At 47.7% G+C, this 27,104-nt stretch overlaps 1 protein-coding gene across 1 annotated transcript; it reads left to right on the forward strand.

Annotated features, from left to right (window-relative positions):
* Nucleotides 1-4,720: 4,720 nt before the first annotated feature.
* Nucleotides 4,721-18,814, forward strand: TSPAN16 (tetraspanin 16). The gene is made up of 6 exons (XM_052644255.1): nucleotides 4,721-4,789; nucleotides 7,798-7,995; nucleotides 11,910-11,984; nucleotides 13,702-13,809; nucleotides 17,790-17,942; nucleotides 18,776-18,814. Exons 1-6 carry the CDS (start codon nucleotides 4,721-4,723, stop codon nucleotides 18,812-18,814), a joined length of 642 nt encoding a protein of 213 aa, XP_052500215.1.
* The last annotated feature ends 8,290 nt before the right edge of the window (nucleotides 18,815-27,104 follow it).

Consider the following 27,104-nt stretch of genomic DNA (forward strand, 5'->3'; position numbering starts at 1 on the left):
ATCTAGTTCCCCAATCAGAGACTGAACCCAGGTCCTCTGCACTGGAAGGCGGATTCTTCACCACTGGGCCACCACGGAAGTCCGTTAGTTATCCATTTTATATATACACGTGTGCTCAGTGGCTAAGTCACATCTGACTCTTTGCAACCCATGGACTCCAATACTTTGGCCACCTGATGCGAAGAACTGACTCATTGGAAAAGACCCTGATGGTGGGAAAGATTGAAGACAGGAGGGGAAGGGGACGACAGAGGATGAGATGGTTGGATGGCATCACCGATGCGATGGACATAAATTTGTGTAAGCTCCGGGAGCTGGTGATGGACAGGGAAGCCTGGTGTGCTGCAGTCCATGGGGTCGCAGTTGGACGCGACCGAACTGAACTAAAGGTGAAATTCACATAACATCCAATACACCACTCTAAAGTGTACAATTCTGTGGCATTCAGTACATTCATAACGTTGGGCAACCCCACCCCTATCTAGTTCCGAAACCTTTTTACCACCCGAAAGGAATCATGCCCCCAGAAAGCAGCCAATCCCATTCCCTGCCTCCCCTCAGCCCTCGGCAATGACAAATCTGCTTTGTCTCTATGGATTTGCCTATTCTGGACATTTTCTATAAACAGAATCGACAATCCATGGCATTCTGGGTCTGGCTTCTTTCATTCGGCGTGCTATTTTGGAGGTTTTATCCCCATCGTAGCATGCATCAGAGCCTCATATACCTTTTTAAGACTGGATAATATTACATGGTATGGATGGATCAGCGTTTGTTTAAGTACGTATTCCATCCATACACGTGGCTCTGTACTTTATTTCTTCACTCAAGAGACCATGGTACGTCCCTGGTTATCCAGTGATTAAGAATCCGCCTGACAATGCAAGGGACACGGGTTAGATCCCTGGTCTGGGAAGATCCCACATGCTGTGGAACAACTAAGCCTGTTCGACACAGCTACTGAAGCCCAAGAGCCCTAAAGCCCACACTCCGCAACGAGAGAAGCCACCGCAAAGAGAAGCCTGCACACCTCGCTGGAGAGTAGTCCCCAGTTGGCACACCTGGAGACAGCCTACACGAAGCAATGAAGACATAGAGCAGCCAAAAATAAACTAAAAGGAAAGAAAAAGAGAGAGAGGACTATGATTTGAAGATCTCATTTCAAAACCAAATTACCTTTGCTACTTCTCCTTCATTTCCTCAGCTGCAGATATAACTTCTGTCTGATCTCAGGCTGCCATAGCAAAATAGCATAGTCAGGGTGGCTTAAACAGTAGACGTTCATTTTCTCACAGTTCTAAAGGCTGGAATCCAAGATCGACGTGCCAGCGTTGGTTTCTAGCGAGGTCTCTCTCCCTGGATGGTGAATCAATATGAATTTTTGTGGGGGAGGGGACACAAATCAGTCCCTAACACTTTCCTATCGTTGGACCGTGCCATACTTAACCAGCCCCCTTGTGAAGGCATTTAAGTTATTTCTAATCATTCACTAACTCAAACTAGGCTTTAGAGCAAGTGTTGGCAAAAACTACAGCCTACCACCTGTTTTTGTAAATAACATTTTGGCATGTGGTCACACCCATTCGTTTACATGTATTTACATAGTGCTCATTTATACACTGTGTAGGCTTCAACAGCGGAGTGACAAGTGAGAAACATTTATTCTCTGGCCCTTTCCAGAAAAGATTTGATCACTCGCCTAGAGGGGGAAAAGGGGACTAGGATGAACTGGGAGATTGGGATGGACAGACGTTCAGTACTGATACTGCGTATAAAATAACTAAGGGTAATCTACTGTGCAGCACAGGGAATTCGACCCAGTGCCCTGTAACGGCCTAAATGGGAAGGAAGTCCAGAACAGAGGGCGTATATGTATTGCTGCTCTTAGTCACCAAGTCATGTCCGACTCTTTGCAACCCCGTGGACTGTGGCCTGCTAGGCTCCTCTGTCCAGGGGATTTTTCCAGGCAAGAATGCTGGAGTGGGTTGCCATGTCCTCCTCCAGGGGATCTTCCCGAACCAGGTACTGAACCCACGTCTCCTACATTAACAGGTGGATTCTTTATCGCTGAGCCCAATATATGTATATGTATATGTATGGCTGATTTGCTTTGCTGTACAGTGGAAAGACAACATTGCAAAGCAACTCCAATAAAAACTAAAAGAAAAATTTGACAAGCAAGGTTTTGTTAACTATCGGTCTATATGCGTCTGATTAAATCTGTTGTAGAAATTCCTATGGGGGATATCCGCTCTCCCCAGTCCATATGCTTTAAAAAGTCCTGAGAGTTCTGTTATTGCTATTGATGACAAATACATCAATTTAAGGACAGTTCATAGACCAACATGGGCTACTGATATAAATGCTGTGTGTGTAAGACATTGTCTCCTTTTTTATAAACATTTTAAAAATGTATGTTTAATCTGACACCGTTTTCTTGAAAATCGTGCTTTTCCAAAACTTCTAAAATATAAGGAAGGAGACCAAGCATGTGGAGAAATACATTAGGACTCTCAGCACAGCCTGTGTATGTATGTGCGGTAGTTGATCAGTCGTGTCCGACTCTTTGGGATCCCATGGACTGTGGCTCTCCAGGCTCCTCTGTCCATGGAATTCTCCAGGCAAGAATACTGGAGTGGGTAGCTATTCCCTTCTCTGGGGGATCTTCCCCTCTCAGGGATCGAACCCAGGTCTCCTGTGCTGCACGCAAATTCTTTACTGTCTGAGCCACCACGGTAGCCCCTCAACACAGCCTAGGCCCTGTAATTAAGGAAGTACTAGAGTGACTCTTGTTATTCTACCGTGGTAGTTCAGTGTCCTCCTAATCGCTCTGTTCCATCCCTGGGTTCTATCCTTCAAGGGGAATTTTTCACTGTTTGCTAGAACCTTTGAACTGTGCCTGATAAATTGCACTAGTTTTCTGCATTTTTTTTTTTTTTTTGATCCGTGTCTTGAATTTACAATTCACCGGATGCCTGCACTATTCTGGCTCTCAATGGGTGTGTGTTGGAGGGACTTGGGAGTGGTTCTCGTCCCTCCATTCCCTCACACTTGAGGGCTGAGCGGTGGCTCAGGGGTTGGGACGGGTGGTGCAGATGGAGACGCGTTGGGAGGTGTCTGGCTGGGAGGCGCCAGGGCCGGGGCCCAGGTGCTTCCGATGATGGCCACCAGGGGGTGCGAGAGGCCGGGATCTGGGCCACTGCCTGGTAGAGAAGCCGGGGGCGGGGCTGCCGCGGGGGCGAGGCGCCTCGGAGAGTTTCCTGCAGCCTCTTGCATCTAACCTAGCTCCCTAATTCTAGCGTCCCATGGATGGCAGGCGCTCCACCGCGCCCCTGAGGCCACACCACTCTGCCTCCCACCCTCCCCGTCCTTATCCACCCTTCATTTCCCCGCCCTCATTAACTCCAACCCTCTCCTGTCCTGCTTCGCTCTGGTGTTCTCCAAACATTTGCGCCCCCGTTTTCTTTACCCCAGCATCTAGCGCCGGGGCTCTCTTTTCCAAAGTGACCTTTTAGAGAAAGATGTGGAAGGACACACTCCTAGCTGTGAACGTGACCCGCGGTCCGGGGAGGAGACAGCCACGCCTCTACGAACATCTGGCTTAGTTCTACATGTTTCTAGAATCAGGCAGTTTGACAAACAATATTCATTAAATGAATTCAAATGGAAAGTTTCTTTTCTTTTCTTCTTTGAATTGTGCCCTGGGGATCACAGAAGATCGTGAAACCCCTGAGCCCTCCAGGACCTGGTCACAGACCCACTCCAGCCTAGGGGCTGGACAGAGGAGCCCCCAGTTTTGGACCCAGACGGACTTCAGTCCGGGAGACAGTGAGGGCTAGTGGCTGCAGGCGTTGGGCCTGGGGGCCTTCAGTGCCTGCTTGCACATTTTTTGCCCTGAAATGCCCTCTCTGCTTCTTTCATCATCAAGAAAGACCCACTGATCAATGACAGTTGGCTTAAGGATGATATCTTCATCAGCTCTGGCCAAGGAGGCCTCAGATGCAGGAAGTACAGGCTCTCAGGTGGGAAGGGGACCCAGGTTCCTACCTCTGTGTCACTCTTGGAGCTTCAAAGCCCAGCCTTGGCCCTGCTTCCTGGGTGGCCTCTCTGAGCCATTTAAGAAGTCTGAGCCCAGTGAGCTAATGTGTAAGCAAGGGGCTGAGGAACCCGATGGCTTGTAGCTGGATTCCTGCTTCATGGAACCTCTTCGTTCATTCATTCCACAGCGGTTTCTTGAGCACCACTGTGTATCAGGCTGTGGGAACACAGCCATGAGTTGGACGGCCCACACACGTATCCACTTGGAGGCCCCAGTCAGCAGGGGCATCAGCCACATGAGTGGTCAATAATGTTGACCACTATAACGTTGAGCATTATCCCTGTAGGTCCTGGGTAGCATCTGGGGGCGGGGCGTAACAGAGTGACTTCTCCATTCCTGATGAAGAACCAGCAGGGTGCAGTTCGGCGCACTCACTTCCCTGCTGCTGGGAGCCTCGCTCCAGCCTCTGATTGTGATGTGATGAAGGCTGTGACTGAAGAGGGGCAGCTGTTGGGGCCCCTCCCCAGCTGAGGATCAGGCAGCCAGGAGAGAGAGGGGCAGAGCAAGTCAGCTTTGGTAACCCCACCCCACTCCCCAGACCTCTACCATCTTGGGAAGCAGGAGCCCAGAGGTTTAGGAAGATGCTGACTTAACCGGTCAGGGCACCCCAGTCTGGCTGACATGGCTGAAACGCACACTCCACATTATTCGTTGAAGAAACTGTTTTCTTTCTTCAGTGGTGTTACTGCTGTAAGTATGTCACAACCTGGACCCTGGGGCTTTGCAGCCCTTCCTCCATGGCTGGCTCCTTCAAAGACAGAAATAAGTTGATCCAAATTCGCTGGCATCCGGATCTGTTGTCCCCAGGGACCCAGGAGGGATGTAGGGCAGACGGACGAGGAGCAGGATGCACTGGGAACAGGCGTCGCCTCCACCAACCCAGAGCTGCTAAATCAAGCAGAATTGTGTACTCTGGGGGACCTGGGGGTCAATGGTGGAAGAACTCAGCTCTAAGGCAAACCCTGCAGAAAATGAAAGTTGTTTGGAAAGGCAGGAGAGAATGGTTCTGCTCTTGGTCCTTTACATTTTTCAAACCATTTTTTTTTTCTTACTACAAAGTAACCCATGGGACTTCCCTGATGGTCCAGTGGTTAAGATCCTGTGTTCTCAACACAGGGGACACGGGTTTGATCCCTGGTCCAGGAACTAGATCTCACATGCCGCAACTAAGACCCGGGGCAAACAAATTAAAAAAAAAAAAAAAGTAACCTGAAATGTGCACTGCTGAAGCAGTCTTTGTTTTCAACAGTAAGACTGTATGAGGAAAGGTTGCCAGGAAAGAGAAGGAAATTAAATATTACTCCTACTCTCTTCACCTGTGTGGCATCATTTTGATGGGAATTAAATGATGCTAAAGCTGAAACTCCAGTACTTTGGCCACCTCATGCGAAGAGTTGACTCATTGGAAAAGACTCTGATGCTGGGAGGGATTGGGGGCAGGAGAAGAAGGGGACGACAGAGGATGAGATGGCTGGATGGCATCACTGACTCGATGGATGTGAGTCTGAGTGAACTCCGGGAGTTGGTGATGGACAGGGAGGCCTGGCGTGCTGCGATTCATGGGGTCGCAAAGAGTCAGACACGACTGAGCGACTGAACTGAACTGACTGAAACAAGATAACGCATTTAAAAGGCTGATGCCTGTCATGGGAACATGGCTCAATAAATATCGTTATTATATCCTTCCAGACCTTTCTATGTACCTTTAAAAACAGCAACATAAATGTGGTATGTGACTGCTTTACAATCTCCATTTTTTTTCTCTTTTGAAAAATTGCAAGTTTTTCCTCCTTTTAAATAGACTTCTTTTTAGAGAACTTTTAGGTTCACAGCAAAATCGAACAGAAGGTACCAAGACTCCGCACGTACGCCTTGCCCCCCACACATGCACAGCCTCCTTTGCTGTCAACATTCCAAATCAGAGTGGTCCATTTGTTATAATGAACCTACATTGAAATCAGGGGCTTCCCAGGTGGCACAGTGGTAAAGAATCTGCCTACCAATTCAGGAGAGTTCTGTCCCTGGGTGGGGATCGCCTGGAGGAGGAAATGGCAACCCACTCCAGTATTCTTGCCTGAAAATTTCCATGGACAGAGGAGCCTGGCGCGTTACAGTCTACCAGGCTGCAAAGAGTCGGACACGACTGAGCACGCAGGCAAGACACTGCTATCATTATAACCTTGTACATTGTACGTGGTTTTCTCTGTCGGCCGTGCCTTCCAGCTTGCAGGATCTTAGGTCCCCAACCAGGGATCGAACCCGTGCCCCCTGCAGTGCAAGCATGGAGTCCTAACTACTGAACTGCCAGGGACTGCCTGGTGTACATCCGATGGCTTTTCACAAGTGTATGTACCATGTCAGCATCGTATGAATAGTTTCATTGCCCTAAAAATCCTCTATGCTTCACCTGTCACCCCCCCGCCCCCAGCCCCTGGCAACTACTGACCTTCCTTCTGTCTCCATAGTTATGCCTTTTCCCGAATGTCATATGCTTGGAATCATAAACCATGTAGCCTTTTCAGATTGGCTTCTTCCAACAGCAATATGCCTGTAAGTTTCCTCTATGTCTTTTACCGGCTTTGACAGCTCATGCTTTTTTTAGTGCCAATAGTCCATTGTTTGGATGTACCATAGTTTATTTATCCATTCATATGCTGAAGGCCATCTTGGTGCCTTCCAAGTTTTGGCAGCTATGGATAAAGCTGCTAGAAACATCCATGTGCAGGTTTTTATGTGAACATAAGTTTTCAACTCTGTGAGATAAATACCAAGGACTATGACTGCTGACAATCTATTTTTTTTTAAATATAGGCCTTAAAAACATTTTTGTGTATCAATAAACATGCTCCTGCAACAGAAGTTGGTGAAGTACAATGTTGTAAATAGATAAAATTTATTTGTAAATAAAATAAATTTGTTTATGAATTGTGTATGGCGGGGCTTCCCAGGTGGCTCAGCAGTAAAGAATCTGCCTGCAATGCAGGAGCCGCATGAAATGTGGGTTCGATCCTTGGGTTGGGAAGATCCCCTGGAGGTGGGCATGGCAACCCACTTCAGTATTCTTGCCTGGAGAATCCCATGGACAGAGGAGCCTGGCAGCTACAGTCCATGGGGTCACAAAAAGTCAAACACAATTGAAGTGGCTGCTCATGCATGCACGCACATGTGTGGCTGCAATCCGATACACTGGCTGAGTCATTTCAATTGAGAATGTATGGCCTGCAAAGCTCACAATGTTGGGGACTTTTCCAAAAAAAAATGTGCCACCCTCTGTCTTACAAGCATCATTTAAAATAACTGTCTAGGATCCCGTTGCAAGGTGGTGCCATGATTTACCTACCCAATCTGCATTACTGGTTGCTTCAATTATTTCCAACATTTTTCCCTGGTTCTGAGGCTCATCATATGTGATTATTTTTCCTAGGTTGAATGTCCAGAAATGGAATTTCTGGGTAAAAAGTTTTACCACAAAACCTTGAAGGTTTAAAATACTAATTACAAAATATCCTCCTGCCCCTTCCCTCAAAAAAGGCTGTGGCCTGGCAGCAGTGTATGGAAAGTTTCTCTACATCCTCACCAGCTCTGGGCATTATGAGTTTTGAAATGTTTTTGCTGATTTTGTTGGCCTTTGTTGCCTCCTCCAGGCGTTTGGTTTGTATACAACTAACAGATTGCTCCCCCTGTTTTCTGTTCTAAAGCTCTCTGGCATGATCCTCATTGGTCTGAGCATCTATGTGAATTTCAGAGGGGCTGTCCTGACCAAGGTCCTTGGGCTGTCCTCTGCATACCTGTTTCATGTTGGCTACCTGTGCCTGGTGATGGGCAGCGTCACGGTGTTACTTGGCTTCGCCAGGCGGCATGGAGCAGCCAAGGAAAGCAGAGGCACCCTCTTGTTTGTAAGTTGCATCTGCACACAGACCCCACAACTCCTCCGACATGTCTGAATCCTTCCTTGCAGGTGTTCTAAACTCCTTTGATGTTTCCTATTTTATAGTGTTTATGGTGTCTTTTTCAGAACACCAGATGCAAACATCTTTTTCTTTTTTTTAATAACTTTAAAGAGTTGTTTAGTTATGGCTGTGTTTGGTCTTCATCGCTGCGTGCGTCTCTCTAGCGGCAAGCAGCGGGCTACTCTCTGTTGCAGTGTTCAGGCTTCTCTTGTGGATGGAGGACAGGGTCTAGGACTAGAGGACAGGCTCGAGTCTTCAGAAGTTGCAGCGTGTGGGCTCAGTAGTTGTGCTGCAAGGCTTAGTTGCTCTGAGGCATGTGGAATCTTCCCGGACCAGGGATTGAACCCGTGTCCTATGCACTGGCGAGCAGGTTCCTATCCACTGCACCACCAGAGGAGTCCCGTCTTATTCTTTATGATGGGTCTCATTTAGAACCCCTCCCCTACCCAAGTGCATAAATTATACCCTCCTAGGTTTTCTTCCCGTGATTTTAAGTCTTCCTTTCTCACTCTTAGCTCTTCAGTCTTTGGGAGTTTGATTGTGTGTGTGTGGTGTGAGGTAGGGATCTGATTTCTTTTTGTTTTTTTCCTAACTGTGTGACATACTATTGCACTTACTGCCTGGCCCACCCAGTCCTCCTCTGTCTTTGCTAGTTTCCATTATGCTCAGATCTGCTCTGTGCACACTGCTCTGTGCTGATGGCCCAGGTATATGTCCCCCATGAAGACAACACTATAGTAACTGCCACGCAGTACAAGTGCGTGGCCAGATGCATGGAGTATGAATGTTTTGAGCATGCTCATCAGATCATGTCACAGGTTTTACGTGTCTCACTCTTTCTCACATGCAGCCTTGGCCAAATGTCTCCCCAGCGTGCAGCTCCCGGAGCCCCCATTCCCACTTCTCTAACAATCTTGTCTGAACTGATCATCCCATTTTAAGTTGAATCTGTCTCCACACCTTTTTTGTTTTGTTTTTAAACAAGCACTGCCTCTCTCTTTTTTTTTTTTTTCTGGCTCTGTCTGGTCTTGGTTGGGGTAGGGAGGATCTTTCCTTGTGGCCAAAGGGCTTCTCTAGTTGGAGCACAGCATCTTAGTTGCTCTGAGGTGTGTAGGATCTTAGTGCCCAGACAAGGGATCACACTGGTATCTCTTGCATTGAAGGCAGATTCTTCACCACTGGACCACCAGGAAAGTCCCTGCCTCCAGCATCTTCCCCTACTGTGTTGCTGTAAAATTCCAGTGGTTTTGATTTAGAGGTTTCAAGGTGATCCTTGCTCTAGCCATCTCCTAGGGAGTCAACATGCCCCACTTTTAAAGAATCCGTCCTCACTCTCCACCTCCCTGAATATCTATCATCTCTAGTTTTCTTGATTACTTCATTTAACAAGTATTATTGAACCAGTCCTGTGCCTGCAATATTTCATTTTCTCTCCTATAGGATGTTGTTGTTCTTTAGCCTCTCAGTCATGTTCGTGTCCGACCTTTGGCAACCCTGTGGACTGCAGCACCCCAGACTTCCCTGTCCTTCACTATCTCCCGGAGTTTGCGCAAACTCATGTCCATCGAGTTGGTAGTGTCATCCAACCATTTAATCCTCTGTCATCCCGTTCTCCTCCTGCCCTCAATCTTTCCAAGCATCAGGGTCTTTTCCAATGATTTGGTTCTTCGCATCAGGTGGCTAAAGTATTGGAGCTTCAGCTTCACATCAGTCCTTCCAATGAATATCCAGGGTTGATTTCCTTCAGGATTGACTGGTTTGGTCTTGCCGTCCAAAGGACTCTCAAGAGTCTTCTGCAGCATCACAGTTCAAAAGCATCAAATCTTCAGGGCTCAGCTTTCTTTATGGTCCAACTCTCACAGCCATACATGACTACTGGAAAAACCATAGCTTTGACTATACAGACCTTTGTCTGCAAACTGATGTCTCTGCTTTATAATATGCTGTCTAGGATGCATACAGGATCAATAACATGGTGGGGGGGGCACTTTTTGCTTTTTAGCCTTAAAGCCCAGCATATGATGATGGAACTTGTTCCCCCTGCAGTGGAATCAGGGAGTTTTAATCACTGGATCTCCAGGGAAGTCCCTGTGGGCACTATTTTATCCATAGTTTAATCTGGAAGGATCAAAGAGTCTTCGCTCTCACACCACAGTCCAACCCAGTGGCAAGTTCAATCGACTTTACCCTTGGCCTCCGGTCCATCCAAATCCTCTGAGACCTCATCCACAAAAGTAAAGTCCTTTTGATGGAATTGGGAGCCACGGAGGGATCTGAGCAGAGTTGTGCCCTGACAGATGCGCCCTCTGGTGGCTGTGGAGGGAACACCGTGAGGGAAGGACCGGAGTGGAAGGACTGTGTTTGAACCGATGGGAGATAGTCTGGGCTAGACCCACTGGGGCCCTGGAGGGCATTAGAAGTGGGTAGACTCAGGACAGATTCTGAAGAAGTCACCAATAGGACTTTTCAATGCCTGGCTATCTGTCTTCTGGATGCCTCACTCACCCAGAGGTTGGGAAATACTATTGCTGTTGTTCAGTTGTAACTGACTCTTTACGACTCCATGGACTACAGCACACCAGGCTCCCTTGTCCTTCACCATCTCCCGGAGTCTGCTCAGACTCATGCCCATTGAGTCGGTGATGCCATCCAACCATCTCATCCTCTCTCGCCCCCTTCTCCTCTTGCCCTCAATCTTTCCCAGCATTGGAATCTTTTCCAATGAGCCGGCTCTTCGAATCAGGTGGCCAAAGTGCTGGAGCTTCAGCTTCAGCATCAGCCCTTCCAATGAGTATTCAGGGTTGATTTCGTTTAGGACTGACTGGTTTGATCTGCTGTCCATGGGACTGATAGTAATAATAGGCATAGGTAGAAATAGATGAAAGGAGACCAGTAGCTGACCTTTCTTGGACACCCCTTCCCTTCACAGTATTTCCCACTGTTTCCCCCTAGGCATGTGAATTTCATCGGAAGCATGAGGCAGCTTATGTTGATATTTTCTCCCTGGCGCTCATCCACCTGTCATCTGGCATCTCCCCTTCAGTCTTATCACCCTTCCCCCCAATTTACATATCTGAGATTTATTGGCCCTGCTTCTTCTCCCGGCAACTTTTCCTTTTTTGGCCACAAAGCACAGGTTGTGGGATTTTAGTGCCCTGACCAGGGATTGAACCTGGGCCCTCAGCAGTGAAAGCATGGAGTTCTAACCACTGGACTGCTGGGGAATGCCCTCCTGCCTCTGTTCTCTGTCCCTACTGTCCCTCCTGCTTTTCTATCGTCCCTGCTATCTGGACTTCCTAGATGGGTGCTAGTGCTAAGGAACCACACTGCCAGTGCAGGAAATGCAGGAGACTCAGGTTCGACCCCCTGGAGGAGGGCATGGCAACCCACTGCAGTATTCTTGCCTGGAGAAGCCCATGCACAGAGGAGCCTGGCGGGGTATAGCCTATGGGGTCGCAAAGAGTCGGACACGACTGAAGTGACTTGGCACGTACTCAGGACCTGCTGTCTGCACACAGAGTCAGAAGTCCCCTCTTAGGGCTCTGGGACTCCCAGAAAGTGCTGGACATGAAACGGGGTTCTAGCTATTAGCTCTTAGGAATACCCTGCTGCCAGCATCCTGAACGACATCCAGGAAAATGACACAGGGAAGAAATAAAATCCCCCCAAACCCCCCCACCCTGCTACCCCCACTACCCACCCCACCTCCCAGCCCACCACCACCCAATGCCAGGAGTGAAGTCTTTCAAACTGGAGAGGCTACAGGGTGGCCTGGGGGTGGGGGTTGGGGTGGGAGGACTCCCAGCAGGCTCCCAGCCTCAGCCCCCCCGCCCCACCCCGCCCCGCCCCGTGTCTTCCAGGGCTTCTTGGTCATGGTCATCATCCTCACTGTGGAAATCATGGCTTCCACGGTGGGCCTTGCCTTCTTCCCGGTTGTAAGTACAGTATGGCTTCTCCCACTCCACATTAGAAATAGATGGAACCAATAGGGCCCCACCTCCTCCCCTCCGCGGGCCCCATCCCCACCCCGCCCCCGCCAGGCACCCACGCCCTCCAAGATCTGGTGACGGTGGGAGACTGAGTCTCTAGAAATAGGGTGCAAAAGCCAAAAACCTCAGCTCTCTCCGCCAAGGCTGTCCTCAAAAAACCTGCTGGGTTAATTTGACCTCTCTCCTGCATTTGCGGTGAGGCTTGCGGGGGATGGTAATGGGAAACGCTGTGAAAATTGTTGCGGTTTTGAAATGAGTTCAAAATAGAGGGCTGTTTAGCAATATCTATCAAAATGGCAAAGCACGTATGCTTTGACCCAACCATCTGGTCTCTAGGAATTATCCAAGGATATGCTTGTTTGTGGGCAGCATGACATACATGTACCAGGATGTGCAGAAGATCGCTTCTGTCCTCGTGGAGCGTCAGTTTGGCGGGAGGGGATTATAATTTATAATAATCCAGACAAGGGAGCCTGATGCAGCTGGAAAGAAGGAAGGAGGAGGCTCTATGAACAGAGGCTACATTCTCCAGAACGTAGTTCTTGTTTACCTCCGGCGAGGCCCACCCTGAGACAAGGATTTGAAGGCTCCTGGTTTGAGTGATGATCCCAAGAAGCACCAGTAGGGGGCATGAGCAGTGAGGCAGGGAAGGGAATGTAGCCCCTAAAAGCTTACACGGCACAACTGGGATCAATCCTGGTTGGGACGCAAAGAGCACGCAACTATTTTCCCCACCCAAGGGGCGAGAAAGCTGCAGTATTGCTCCACCACCTCTCACCAGTCATTGTTTACGGGCTGCTCCCACGGCGCATGCGTACTGAGAGGCCACGTAGAGCCCCTCGGTCGTTGGCAGCGGGAAGTCAGGCTCCCGGACCCAGAAATAAGCGAAGCCCCCGGGATTTGAGCAGGCTACGAAGAGCCGCTAATGCGCTTGTTGAAAACAGCCGGACGCCGAATGATGAGAGTAGCCGGATGCGGAACAGTGAGAGAGAGTAGTAGGAAGCAAGGAGAACAATAAGGAGAGTACTCTGCTTTGACACACATAGTGTATCTCTTTGGGGACACAGGACAATGTGACCCTGTGATGGAGTGGGAGAAACTTGTCGGCTGGAAGAAAAAAGTGGGAGGGAGACTTTTCATGATTTACCGTCTGTGCTTTATGAATTTTGAACCATGGGATTATTTTACCTCTTTGGGGGGAAAAAAAAAAGGTTTTAAATTTAAACCTCTATTTAGACACACGCACACATACACACGCACGCACATAGAAAATTAAAGTCGCGCCTTTTGTGCAGAGAGAGATTCAGTTGCTAAAGATGATTTTCAAGTCCCTAATCGAATTGCAACCCAGTCGGGGGCGTAGCGGGCGAGTGGGCGATTCAAAAGAGCAGATGATTCAAAACGGTTTGCGAGGATGAACGCAGCCAGTTGAGCTGGGCTCCACACCCACGCTCTTGCTTGTGTCCCTCTGGGGGGTGGGGGGCAGGCCCGACGGTAGCCTGAGTTCTTCCTCCCTCGGCGCAGACCCCTGGCTGGTGGAGGGGCCAGGAAGGAAGCAGACGGGAAGTCCCCTTCCCCGCCCCCACCCTGAGTCCCCAAGAAACCTCACCAAATGGGCACCTTGCTGTTTTCTGTGCTCACCGCTCCCCGTTTCATCGCTGAGGTTCGAGAAGTGGCCTTGGAGCACAACTTCGTGACCCTGAGGAAGAATTACAGAGGTTACAAGGAGCCAGATGACTATTCCATGCGATGGAATGTGGTCATGGAGAAGGTGAGAGTCACATTCAGAAAAGACATAACGTGAATTTACCGTCTTAACCATTTTTAATTGCTCAGTTTGGTGGCGTTAAGCACATCCACATGGTTGTGCAACCGTCGCCAGCCTGCCTCTCCACACCTGAAACTGTCCCCTTTAACCACAAAGGCTCCTTCTCCCTCCCTCAGCCCCAGGCAGCCACCACCCTCCATTCTACAATGCTCTGGGAATATGACTCCAGTTCAGTTGCTCAGTCGTGTCCAACTCTTTATGACCCCATGGACTGCAGCACGCCAGGCCTCCCTGGCCATCACCAACTCCCGGAGTTCACTCAAACTCATGTCCATTGAGTTGGTGATACCATCCAACCATCTCATCCTCTGTCATCTCCTTCTCCTCCCGCCTTCAATCTTTCCCAGCATCAGTGTCTTTTCAAATGAGTCAGTTCTTCACATCAGGTGGCCAAAGTACTGGAGTTTCAGCTTCAACATCAGTCCTTCCAATGAACCTTCAGGACTGATTTCCTTTAGGATGGACTGGTTGGATCTCCTTGCAGTCCAAGGGACTCTCAAGAGTCTAGGGACCTCATATGGGCTTGGTAAAGAATCTGCCTGCAATGCAGGAGATACAGGTTCTATCTCTGGGTCAGGAAGATCCCCTGGAGGAGGAAATGGCCACCCACTCCAGTATTCTTGCCTGGAGAATCCCATGGAGAGAGGAGCTTGGTGGGCCACAGTCCGTAGTGTTGCAAAGAGTCGGACATGACTGAGCAACTGAGTACGCTCAGACACAGGAACCTTGTCTAAGTGGAATCTTGCAGTACTTGTCTTTTTGTGTCTGGCTTATTTCACTAAGCATTCTCCATGTTCATCCATGGTATAGCAGGTGTCAGAGTTTCCTTCTTTTTTAAGGCTGAATAATATTCCTTTGTATGGGTGGACTACATTTTATTTATCCATTTCTCTCTCCATGGACAGGGGCTTCCCAGGTGGCGCTAGAAGTAAAGAACCCACCTAGCAATGCAGGAGACATAAGAGATGAGAGTTCGATCCCCAGGTCAAGAAGATCCCTTGGAGTGGGGCACGGCAACCCACTCAAGTGTTCTTGCCTGGAGAATGCTATGGATAGAGAAGCCTGGCAGGCTACAGTCCATGGGGTTGCAAAGAGTTGGACACGACTGAAGCAACTTAGCAGTACACACACACTGTCAATGGACACTTGGGTTTACAGGTGTACAAATATCTCTCCGAGTCTCTGTTTTCCATTCTTTTAGGTGTATGTCCAGAAATGGAATTGCTGGATCTCTGATAATTCTACATTTAATTTTTTATGAGGAACTGATTTCCACAGCAACTGCTCATTTTATATTCCCATCAGCAGGGTGTGAGGTGTTAGGATTTATTTCCTTTTTTAATATGTATTTATTTATTTGGCCACATTGGGTCTTCGTTGCAGTATTTGGGATCTTTCATTGTGATGAGCAAACTTCTCTCCAGTTGTAGTACACGGGATCAATAGTTGAGGTGCTGTGGCTTAGTTACCCCATGGCATGTGGGATCAGAGTTCCCCCACCAGGGATCGAACCTGCGTCCCCTGCCTTGGAAGGCAGATTCTTAATCACGGGACCACCCGGGAAGTCCCCAGGATTTATTTCTTTAGTCTTCGTGTTTAAAGAGCAGGACCGGCCTGCATATGTCATCTAAGCTTTCGAGGCAGATAGTTGAGAAGGGTCTGTGAGGCCAGGAAGCATGTGAAAGGGAAAAGCCATCGCCTGTTTGTAGGAATGTTTTCTGTCTGAGTTTGGGACCCAGGAACTGGTATGGGGTCAAGTTCAGGCTCTGGAGGCGTCACATGATGGATAGGGGACTTGCCTGCATCCCTGTTTTGGCTTCTGAAGTTTGAGATAGTGGAAAGTACCTCTCATTCATTCATACAATCCTTCCATTAATCTTTTAAAATTTAAGTATAGTTAATTCACAATTTTGTGTTTGTTTCTGGTGTATAGCAAAGTGACTCAGTTATACAGACATAGTTTTTTCATATTCTTTTCCATTATAGTTTATTACAAAACATTGAATACAGTTCTCTGTGCTATACAGTAGGTCCTTGTGTTTATCTATTTTATATATAGCAGTGTGTATCTGCTAATCCCCAAACTCCTAATTTATCCCTCCTCTGATAACCGTAAGTTTGTTTTCTATATCTATATTTATCTGTTTTGTAAGTTCATTTGTATTACTTTTTCTTTAGATTCCACATATAAGCAATGTCATATGACACTTGCCTTTCTCTGACTTGCTTTGCTTAGTATGATCATCTCTAGGTCCATCCGTATTTCTGCAAATGGCATTATTTCATTCTTTTTATGGCTAAGTAGTATTCCATCATATATATGTAACACATCTTCTTTATCCATTCCTCTGTCTATGGACATTTAGGTGGCTGTCCTTCCATGGATCTTTGTTGAACACTTACTGTGTGCTGGGCAGTATTCAGGTGTCTAGGGACAAAGCAGGGTGCAAAACAAAACTCCTTTGCTCTGTGTTACTGACACTTGGGTAGGGAGACAAACAAGAAATCACTACGTAAACATTGGTGTCAGGAGTGCTAAGTGTGAAGAAAACCAAGGCAGGGAAAGAGAGAGGCTTTTGTTTACTCTTAGATATAGTTGTCATCTATTTTTCACACACAGTGGATGGCCTGTCCTAGTCCTTTATAGTTAGTTGGGGATCGTTGATGAGTTCTGGCCAATGAGAAGTAATATGAGTCACTTCCTGGCCAAATTATGTAATTGTCAGTGCAGGGCTCTCTAGACCTTTCTTTGCCTTCTGCCCCAATAGTGGAACCATCTGGATGGTGACTGCTTCACCAGCCTGAGTCCCTGAGAGACCTTGATAAGTGGAGCTCTCCTGCCAGGTTGGGATGAGCATGTCATGTGAGTGAGAGATGAACTGCTAAGACTGAAGACCTGTCTGTTATGCAGCATCACTTAGCCTGGCCTGACTGATACAGGGCTGGAGACCTGAATGAAGTGAGGGAGTACGTCAGGCAGGTAGATGAGGGAACAGCATTCCAAAAACAGCCATCTAAAGACTCTGAGGCTGACGCTTCCCAAGTGTGCTTAAGAAACAGAGAGAAATGGAAAAGGAAATACCAACCTCCTCCCGTATTCTTGCCTGGGAAATCCCACGGACAGAGGAGGCTGGTGGGTGGCAGTTGATGGGGTCGCAAGAGTCAGACACGACTGAAGCAGGTGAACCACCACCACCATCATCTCGTCTCATCCCCTTTGCTTAGCAAAAACCAAACAATAAAAAGAAACAGTCAATATTAAAAAAAGAAAGAAGACAGACAGGAGGGACTTCCCTGGTGGCACAGTGGGTAGGAATTTGCCTGCCAATGCAGGGGACATGGGTACGATCCCTGATTTGGGAAGATTCCACATGCCAAGGGGCAACTAAGCCCACGCACCACAGCTACGGAGCCCTCGCTCTAGAGCCTGAGAGCTGCAGCTCCTGAAGCCTTCGAGCCGAGAGCCTTTGCTCTGCAACAGAAGGAACCACTGCGATGAGAAGCCCGCGCACCGCAACAAGCAGTAGCCCCCACTCATCGCAACTAGAGAAGAGCCCGCGTGCAGCAACGAAGCCCCAGCACAGCCATAAATAAATAAATAATTTAAAAAAAAAGAAACAGAGAGAAGGCCAATATGCAGCTGGGTGAGTTCAAGGGACGTAGCAGGGAGATGAGAAGGTGATGGGGAGGATCATGCAGGCCCCAGGGGCCATGGTGAAGAGTTCAGCTTTTGCCTCAGGTAAGATGACAGTCGTGGAGGGTTCTGAGCCATGATGGGGTGAGGAAGGGCGGTGCTTAACACAGGCCCTGGAATAATGCAACTGCCTGCTCTAAACAGTACCCATGGTGACTGTGATTTCTATTGTGTGGATTATTTCGATATTTGAAAGGGAGCCTTCAAGTGTTTATTCTCCTCTCTGCAGCTCAAGTGCTGTGGAGTGAAGAACTACACAGATTTTTCTGGCTCCTCCTTTGAAAGGGTGACAGGTCACACCTACCCCCGGAGCTGCTGTAAATCCCTAGGGACCGTGGACTGCGATGGACGCAACGTGTCTGCAGACATCATCCACCAGGAGGTAACTGGAGATTTTGAAGAATCTGCCTGAAATGCAGGAGACCCAGGTTCAATCCCTGAGTCAGGAAGATCCCCTGGAGGAGGACATGGCAACCTACTCCAGTATTCTTGCCTGGAAAATCCCATGGATAGAGGAGCCTGACGGGCTGTGGTCCATGGGATTATAAGTCAGACACGAATGATCAACTGAACACCCACGAAACACAGGCATCACCTTGGTAGACCCTGAGGCCAGAGACTTTTTTTTTGGCTACACCGAGGGGCTAGCTGGATCTTACTTCCCTGACCAGGGATTGAACCCTCAGCAGTGAAAGCAGAGTCCTAACTATCCGACCCAACCGCCAGGGAATTCCTCCTACTGACTTCTATAAATATTGTGTTGGTGAACTTTCCTGGCAGTATAGTGGTTAAGACTCTGCACTTTCGCTGCAGGGGGCACGGGTTCCCTCCTTGGTCAAGGGACTAAGATCCCACATGCAGTGGGTGAGGCAAAAAAATAAAAAATAAAAGTAAAAAAATGAATAAAATACTTTGTGAAAAAAATCTGACCTGTAGGGGTTGATGGGGCCTTGGAATCCACCAGGCCTTCCCTGGTGGCTCAGCTGGTAAAGAATCCGGCTGCAATGCAGGAGACCTGGGTTCTATCCCTGGGCTGGGAAGATCCCCTGGAGAAGGGAAAGGCTACCCACTCCAGTATCCTGGCCTGGAGAATTCCATGGACTGTACAGTCCATGAGGTTGCAAAAAGTCAGACGCGACTGAGTGACTTTGACTTCACTTTGGAATCCACTAGGCTCTAACCTGGTCCCTCCTACTTTGATGTTTGTTTCCCCAGGGCTGTTTCCCTAAGCTCCTGAAAATAACCAGGACTTAGAGCGCCAACCTGAGTCGGAGCTGTCTGGGGGCAGCAGTGATGCAGGTAAGTTCCAGCTCCTCTGGGACACACCGAGGTCTTTTAAGTTACTGTGTGCCAAGCACTGTTTGGAACACTGAGACACAGCAGTGACAAAAGACAGAAATGGTTGGTGAAGCTAGTCTCCTACCTCATTTACAAGACAACTGCATAGAGCAACAGCCATAAAACTGTGCTTGTACGAAGATTTAATTTACATGTAATTTACATGACAAGAATAACACAGAGCATGTTGGAGAAAACACAACTATATAGGAGTGAAGTTTTTGTATGGTACTGATTCAGTTCAGTTCAGTCAGTCGCTCAGTCGTGTCCGACTTCTTGCAACCCCATGTATTGCAGCACGCCAGGCCTCCCTGTCCATCACCAACTCCCGGAGTTCACTCAGATTCACGTCCATCGAGTGGGATCAGAGGGATTGGGGGCAAGAGGAGAAGGGGACGACAGAGGTACTGATTAATTTAGTATTCATCCAAACTAGATTATGAATAGTTAAGATGTCCATCGTACTCCCCAGGGCAACAGCTAAGAAAATAATTTTAAAATATAATGAAAACAAGAAGGGAATTAAAATGGTGCACTAGAAAATATCCAGCAGACGGGGACTTCTCTGGTGGTCCAGTGGTTAAGAATCTGCCTTCCATTGCAGGGGAGGTGAGTTTGATCCCTGGTTGGGGAACTAGGATCTCACATGCCTTGGGGCAGCTAAGCCCAGGCACCACAATTAGAGAAGCCTGAATGCTGCATGAAGAGCCTTCATTCTGCAACTAAGACCCGACACAGCTAAACAAATAAATATTTGAAAAGGAAATATTCAACAGAACAGAAGGCTGTGATGAATGAATAAAAGAAGAGCAACAAAAAAGGCAAATAGAAAACATAGCAAAGTGGCTGATATGAATCCTACTTTCTTGGCAATTACGTTAAATGTAAAGGAATCAAACCACTTAACTATGCACTTTAGAAAGGTGAATTGTATGATAAATGAATTACATCTCAATAAAGCTGTTAATTAGAAAAAATGTCCATCCCCTTGAGCCCTGGAAGTTTTTCTCACATTTTCCCCATATTGATTGTTCATGCCTCTGCCCAGTCCCTTCAGTCATGTCCGACTCTTTGTGACCCCATGGACTGTAGCCCGCCAGGCTCCTCTGTCCATGGGATTCTCCAGGCAAGAATACTGAAGTGGGTTGCCATTTCCTTCTCCAGGAGATCTTCCTGACCCAGGGATCGAACCTGTATCTCTTGCGTCTCCTATATTGGCAGGCAGATTCTTCACCCACTGAGCCACCTGGGAAGCTTCACACAAAACTGTTTTTCTGCAGATTACCACCAGCCAAGATACGGACGAGTCTCATCTGTCTGATTCATATTTTAAAATGGATTTTTTTTTCATTGTACACATTTATATTGAATATTTGTTTGCAAACGATATCACACTATCCTCCCCAGGGAAGTCAAAACAGTCAAGATCCTAGCAAGAAACTCCAGTACTCTTGCCTGGAAAATCCCATGGACGGAGGAGCCTGGTAGGCTGCAGTCCATGGGGTTGCCAAGAGTCTGACATGACTGAGTGACTTCACTTTCACTTTTCACTTTCATGCATTGGAGAAGGAAATGGCAACCCACTCCGGTGTTCTTGCCTGGAGAATCCCAGGGATGGGGGAGCCTGGTAGGCTGCCGTCTATGGGGTCACACAGAGTCGGACACGACTGAAGCGACTTAGCAGCAGCATGTATGACTTTTCCCTTAGTTTTACTCATTTATTACTTTGTTTTGGCTGTGCTGGGTCTTTGCTGCTGCGCATAGGCCTTCTCTAGCTACGGTGAGCAGGGGCTACTCTTCCTTGTAGCGCACGGGCTTCTAGTTCCAGGGGCTTCTCTTGTTGCCGAGCATGGGCTCTAGGCACACAGGCTTCAGTAGTTGCAGCCCCCGGGCTCTAGAGAAGGACTCAGTAGTTTTGGCACACAGGCTTAGTTGCTCTGCGGCGTGTGGGATCTTCCCGGATCAGGGAATGAACCCATGTCCCCTGCATTGGCGGGCGTATTCTTAACCACTGGACCACCAGGGAAGTCCTAGAGGGCCCTTTTATGACATTTTTAGGGTCAGGGAGCTAAGATCCCACATGCCTTGTGGCCAAAAACACAAAACATAAAATGGAAGCAGTATTGTGACAAGTTCAGCAAAGACTTAAAAAAAAGTGGTCCACATTAAAAAAAAACCGTTTAAAAGTTTTCAGGGGCCCCTTGTGGAAGTATCAGCAGGGTTGAGGAGAATGAGGGCTAGCCACGTAGGAAGCCTTTACTTTTCTTATGCCTGAAGGGGTAGGGAGAGCAAGAGCCAAGGATAAGAAGCCAGCTGCCCACAACTGCAACCTTGCAGAGCTCAGGGTGGGCAGAAGAGAGGAGGGAGTGCGGGAAAGAATATTCCAACCTCTCTTTCTGTCCAGCCATATCCTATTGGTACTTCCTATTGGCCAAACTTAACAGGAATTTAGGGAGCAGGTGTGTGTGTGTGTGTGTGTGTGTGTGTGTGCGTGTGTGAGTCGCTCAGTCGTGTCCGACTCTTCTCGACCCTCGGGAGCAGGGGATTCTGGGAAATGTCGTTTTCAGGACCCAAGGGGTGAACAAAAGAAGGTGGAGATAAGATCTGGGGAAAACGAAGGGAGAATGACGGACGTGCATCGCAAAACGCCTCCTCCTTCTACCTTCTGATGAGGTTTATTGTGGTAACAGTCCAAACTGCCTCCACCGAGGCCCTGAGAGTCCCTCTGCTGTCTGTCTGTCACACCCTGCCCTGACCTTTCTAAATCACGATGTATCTCCGTATTAAATTTGGGTTCCAGAGATGCCTCATGTTGGTTCAGTGTTTCTTTCTTCCCCCATTTCAGCTGCCAGGAATTCTTGCCACCTTGCTGCTGTTCATCAAGCTGGGCTGACAGACCTGGGAAGAACAGGACCCCTGAGCCCCACTGGCTGCTGGAAGGAGATGTGGTCTCAGTCTGTTTCTCTGCGGCCCTCCCTGCGTCTGGAAAGGAGATTGATAATAAAGGATTCGGGAAATCCTCCTCATCTTGACTCCTTTCTCCTTCATTTTATTTTTCATCGCAGCTGACAGCGGTTGTAATTCTAAGTACCTGAATGGGATGACATGCCTTCCTGCCATTGAAACTGTCCTGTTTTGTGAATTACTTTGTGAGGAACCTCCCTGGTGGTCTAGTGGTTAGGACCCTACACTTCCATTTCAGGGGGGATGGGTTCAGGGAACTAAGGTCTTGCAAATCACATGATGGGGCCAAAAAAGAAGGTTAAAAAAAAATTACTTTGTGAGAAAAATCTAAAATTCTTATGAAAAAGAATCCTCTAGACCCTCATCCAGTTTCAACCATCACCAAGAGTTCAATAGTGTTTGTTTCATTAACCTTTTTTTCCCCTTGATGAGGTATTTTTAAAAAAATATATTTATTTGTTTATTTGGCTGTGCGGGATCTTGGTTGTGGCACATGCGATCTCCAATCTTTGCTGCAGCATTCAGGATCTTTAGTTGAGGCATGTGAGATCTAGTTCCCTGACCAGGGATCAAACCTGGCCCTCCTGCACTGAGAGCACAGGGTCTTAGCCACTGGACCACCAGGGAAGTCCCTGACAAAGTATTCTATTTTACTTTTTGAGTGTGTAGCTTATTTATTTATTTTTACATGTATTTAAATATTTAAATTAATTTATTTACGGCTGTTCTGGGTCTTTGATGCCGCAAGTGGGCTTTCTCTAGTTGAGGTGAGTAGAGGCTATTTTCTGGTTGTGGTCCGTGGGTTTCTCATTGGGGTGGCTTCCCTCATTGCAGAGCGTGGGATCTAGAGCACATGGGCTTCAATCACTGCAGTGCGTGGGCTCAGTAGTTGTGGCCCACAGGCTTAGTTGCCCCTCAGCATGTGGAATCTTCCCAGATCAGGGACTGAACCCGTGTCCCCTTCATTGGCAGGTGAATTCTTAACCACTGGACCACCAGGGAAGTCCCTGATAAAGTATTTAAAAACGAATCTCAATGTCATTTCCCTTTTTCATATTCCAGTACACATCCCTAATTCCAGTATACCCTCAGAATTCATAGGAAGAAACCTAATCCCCAATGTGATGGTATTAGAAGATGTGGTCTTTGGAAGGTCATTCAGTCAGGAGGATGGAGACCTCAGGAATGGGATTATAATTGTTTAGTTGCTAAGTCGTGTCCAAATCTTTTGTGACCCCATGGATTGTAGCCCATCAGGCTCCTTTGTCCATGGGGTTTCCCAGGCAAGAATACTGGAGTGGGTTGCCATTACCTTCTCCAGGGGATATTCCTGACCGAGGGATGGAACCTGCATCTCCTGCTTTGGCAGGCGGATTCTTCACCACTGAGCCACCAGGGAATTGGATTAGTGCCCTTGTGAAAGAGACTCTAGAGAGCTCCCTCCAGAGAAAAAACAGCCACCTATGAATCAAGAAACTGGTCCGCACCAGACCCTCAGTCTGCTGGTGCCCTGATCGTGAACTTCCCAGCCTTCAGAACTGTGAGAAAGAAATGTCTGTTGTTTATAAACCACTCAGTCTATTCTTTGACAGAACCCAAACAGACTAAGACAACACTCAAGACAACTAACAGTCATTCCTTGACATCACTCAAAACCCAGGTCAGCACTCAATTTTTTGATTGGCTCAGAACTGTCTTTTTATACTCAGTTTCTTTGAATCAGGTCCAACCAGGTCCACACAGCACGTTTTTCACGAATCCTAAATTCCTTTCATCCTAACCCAGTAGTTATAGAACTGGAAAATGCATTAGAGTACCCTGGATCTTGTGCGCTTGTGCGTGCGCGTGCGTGTGTTTTGGCTGAGCTGCGTCTTCATTGCGTTGTGAGGGCTTTCTCTTGTGTGCGTGCGCGTGTGTGTGCGCGTGCGTGTGTTTTGGCTGAGCTGCGTCTTCATTGCTTTGCGAGGGCTTTCTCTAGCTGCCGCGAGCAGGCACGTGTGTGGGCTTCTCATTGCAATGGCTTATCTTGTTACGGAGCACAGGCTCTGGGCAAGTCGGCTTCAGCAGTTGTGGTGCACTGGCTTAGTTGCTCTGAGGCATATGGGATCTTCCTGGACCAGAAATCGAATCCGTGTCCCCTGCAATGGCAGGCGAATTCTTATCCAGTGAGCCACCTGTGAAGTCCTCGATATTCCGTTAAAGCACAAGTGTCTGAACCCCATCTTAGAGCTTCTGACTCAGGAGATCTGGCAGGAGGCCCAGGAATCTGCTTTTCTAACAAGTTCCCAAGCCATGCTGCTCATATGGGCGATGTACTTTGAGAACCACTGCTCCGGGTTCTCCCTCCTCTCCCCACCCGCTCGAGGCAGGAAAAGCGTAGAATGTTGGGGAATACTGCACCTTCTGGATTTGGGGCTTGCCTCTCAGTGGTCCCCTTATCTTGTTCCTCTTGCCCCGTATTTCCTATTCATCACCTGTTCTCAGCCCTGGCTTTACTTTAGAACCCCTGGGGAGGGGACTTCCCTGGCTGGCCACTGGTTAAGAATCCATGCTTCCACTGCAGGGGGCGTAGGTTCGATCCTTGGTCGGGGAACTAAGATCCTGCATGTTTTCTGGTGTCACCAAAAAAGTAAGGAAAGAAAAAAAAAGAAGAAGAACTGCCTGGGAGCTTTAATGAAATATCAGAGCCTGCACCACATCTCACTATCTCCTTATTTAATCTGTCTGGGTTGTGGCCTGGGCATGGAGACTGTTTCATTTACCCAGCTGACTGTAAGGGGTGGTCCTGATCACAGCTGAGAATAAACCAAGAGTTTCATCCAAAGGTCATAGTGACCTGAATCAGTTTTTTCACTAAGGATTGCAAAATGGTTTATCCAATTCTTCCATCTTTCTTTTGGAGGGATCTTAAGGAGGGTAAAGTGGGCACTTGTCAGAATTGCTATGTGGCAATCATCTCCCACATCTGGCAAGACCGTTCCTAGCTGGCCCCCCAGGCCCCCACCCCGAACCTACTCACTTCTCAGATTTCTGTCTGTAAACCAGAGGCACCACATGATCCCAAGGGCCAATCAGCACCTTCCATTGGTCTGACTGCAGTCATTGGTTTCAGGCATGAGTGTGGGACCCAAGCTGGCTAATGAGACTTGGATTGGGGACTTGGAACACCCAGTGACTGTGGTTGTGGGGGAGAACACCTTGTTCACAGGAAAGTACCTCTTGGGGGCAAGAGATGGCATAAAAAATCCTGAGACAGGTCACAAGTCCTGGCTGACACTTGGACTCTGCCGTGGATGCACTCAAAAAATATCTGCAGGGTGTCTGCTGTGTGTCAGAAATGAACTGTTCTTAAAGGAGAACAGTAAAAGAGTTAAAGATACAGAGGACAAACAGATGGTTGCCAGAGGGGACAATGTGGGAGAGGCGGAAGAATAGGTAAGGGAGGTTGAGAGGTATAAACTTCCAGTTGCAAAATAAATGAGTCAGGGGTTTGAAATGTACGGTGTGGGGAATATAGGCAATAACTGTGTAATATCTCTATGCGGTGACAGATGGTAGCTAGACATATCTGGTAATCATTTTGCAATGTATAGAAATATCAAACCACTATGTTGTGTAACAGGAAGTAACATAGTGTTGTGGGTCAATTACACTTCAGAAACAAATGGAATTCTCTAGCAGTCCAGTGGTTAGGACTTCGTGCTTTCACTGCTCGAGTTTAATCCCTGGTTTGGGAACTAAGTTTCCTTGTGGCTCAACTGGTAAAGAATCTGCCTGCAATGCTTGAGACCTGGGTTCGATCCCTGGGTTGGGAAGATCCCCTGGAGAAGCGAAAGGCTACCCACTCCAGTATTCTGGCTTGGAGAATTCCATGGACTGCATAGTCCATGGGGTTGCAAAGAGTTGGACAGGACTGAGCGACTTCCACTCACTTAACTTTGGGAACTAAGATCCTGTAAGTTGTGCCATATGCCAAAAACAAACAAAATCATAGAAAAAGAGATAAAATTTGTGCTTATCAAAAGCAGGGCATGGGGGGAGGGGAAATTGGACAGAGGCAGTCAAAACACTACAAACTCCCAATTATAAGATAAAAAGAACTAGGGTTGCAATGTACAGCACAATACATATAATTTGGGCTTCCCTGGTGGCTCAGTGGTCAAGAATTCGCCTGACAATGCAGGAGACACAGGTTCGATCCCTGATCCGAGAAGATCCCACATGCCACGAAGCAACTAAGCCCGTGAGTCACAACTATCGAGCCTGTGCTCTGGACCCCAGGAACCAATCCATTGGACTGAAGCCCACAACTACTGAACCACAACCACCGTATATTTTTAAAAGGATTTCCTATGTTCTGTGGGGAAGGAAGATTGTAGCCAGGTCAAAGTGAAGTACGGGTACCTTTGGGACCTAATACTGGGGACAGGCATCTGAGGTGGGGGCAGTCTTGTGAGACTGATCCCTTAACCTGTGGGGTCTGCACTGACTCTGGACCGCAACTCCTGTAGCCCTCATGCCAGGGAGCCTGCGCTCCACAAGGAGCGGTATCCGTGTGAGAAGCCTGTGCACGCAACCAGAGAGTAGCCCCCACTCGCTGCAACTGGAGAAAAACCAGGGCGGCAACGAAGACCCAGCACAGCCAGAAGTAAATCAATTAAAAAAGTATCTTAAAATATGATTAACTTTGCTGTATGTTATATATGAAAATCATTAAGAGTAAATCCTGAGTGTGCATCACGAGGAAAAAGCGTTTTTCCCTATTTCTTTACCTTTCTATTTATATGAGATAACTTCCCTGATGGCTCAGACAGTAAAGAATCTGCCTGCATGGAGGAGGGAATGGCTACCCACTCCAGTATTCTTGCCTGGAGAATCCCATGGACAGGGGAGCCTGGCAGGCTACAGTCCATGGGGTCTCAAAGCTGGACATGACTTAGCAACTATACAGATATAGAAAACAAACTAATGGTTATCAAAGGAAAGACAGAAGTGTGATGGGACAAATTATGTGTATGGGACTAAGAGATTAAAAACTCCTATTTATAAAACAGCAACAAGTTTATATTGTATCAGATAAATATTGTATAATAACATTTGGTAGAGTATAATCTGTAAAATACTGACTCACTGCTGTACACCTGAAACCAGTATAATATTGTAAATCTACTGCAATTAAAAATAAAAAATTAAAAAAAAAAAGAATCTGCCTGCAGTGTGAGAGACCTGGCTTTGATCCCTG

The sequence above is a fragment of the Budorcas taxicolor genome, chromosome 7 (genome assembly GCF_023091745.1).
Source record: "Budorcas taxicolor isolate Tak-1 chromosome 7, Takin1.1, whole genome shotgun sequence".
NCBI lineage: Eukaryota > Metazoa > Chordata > Mammalia > Artiodactyla > Bovidae > Budorcas > Budorcas taxicolor.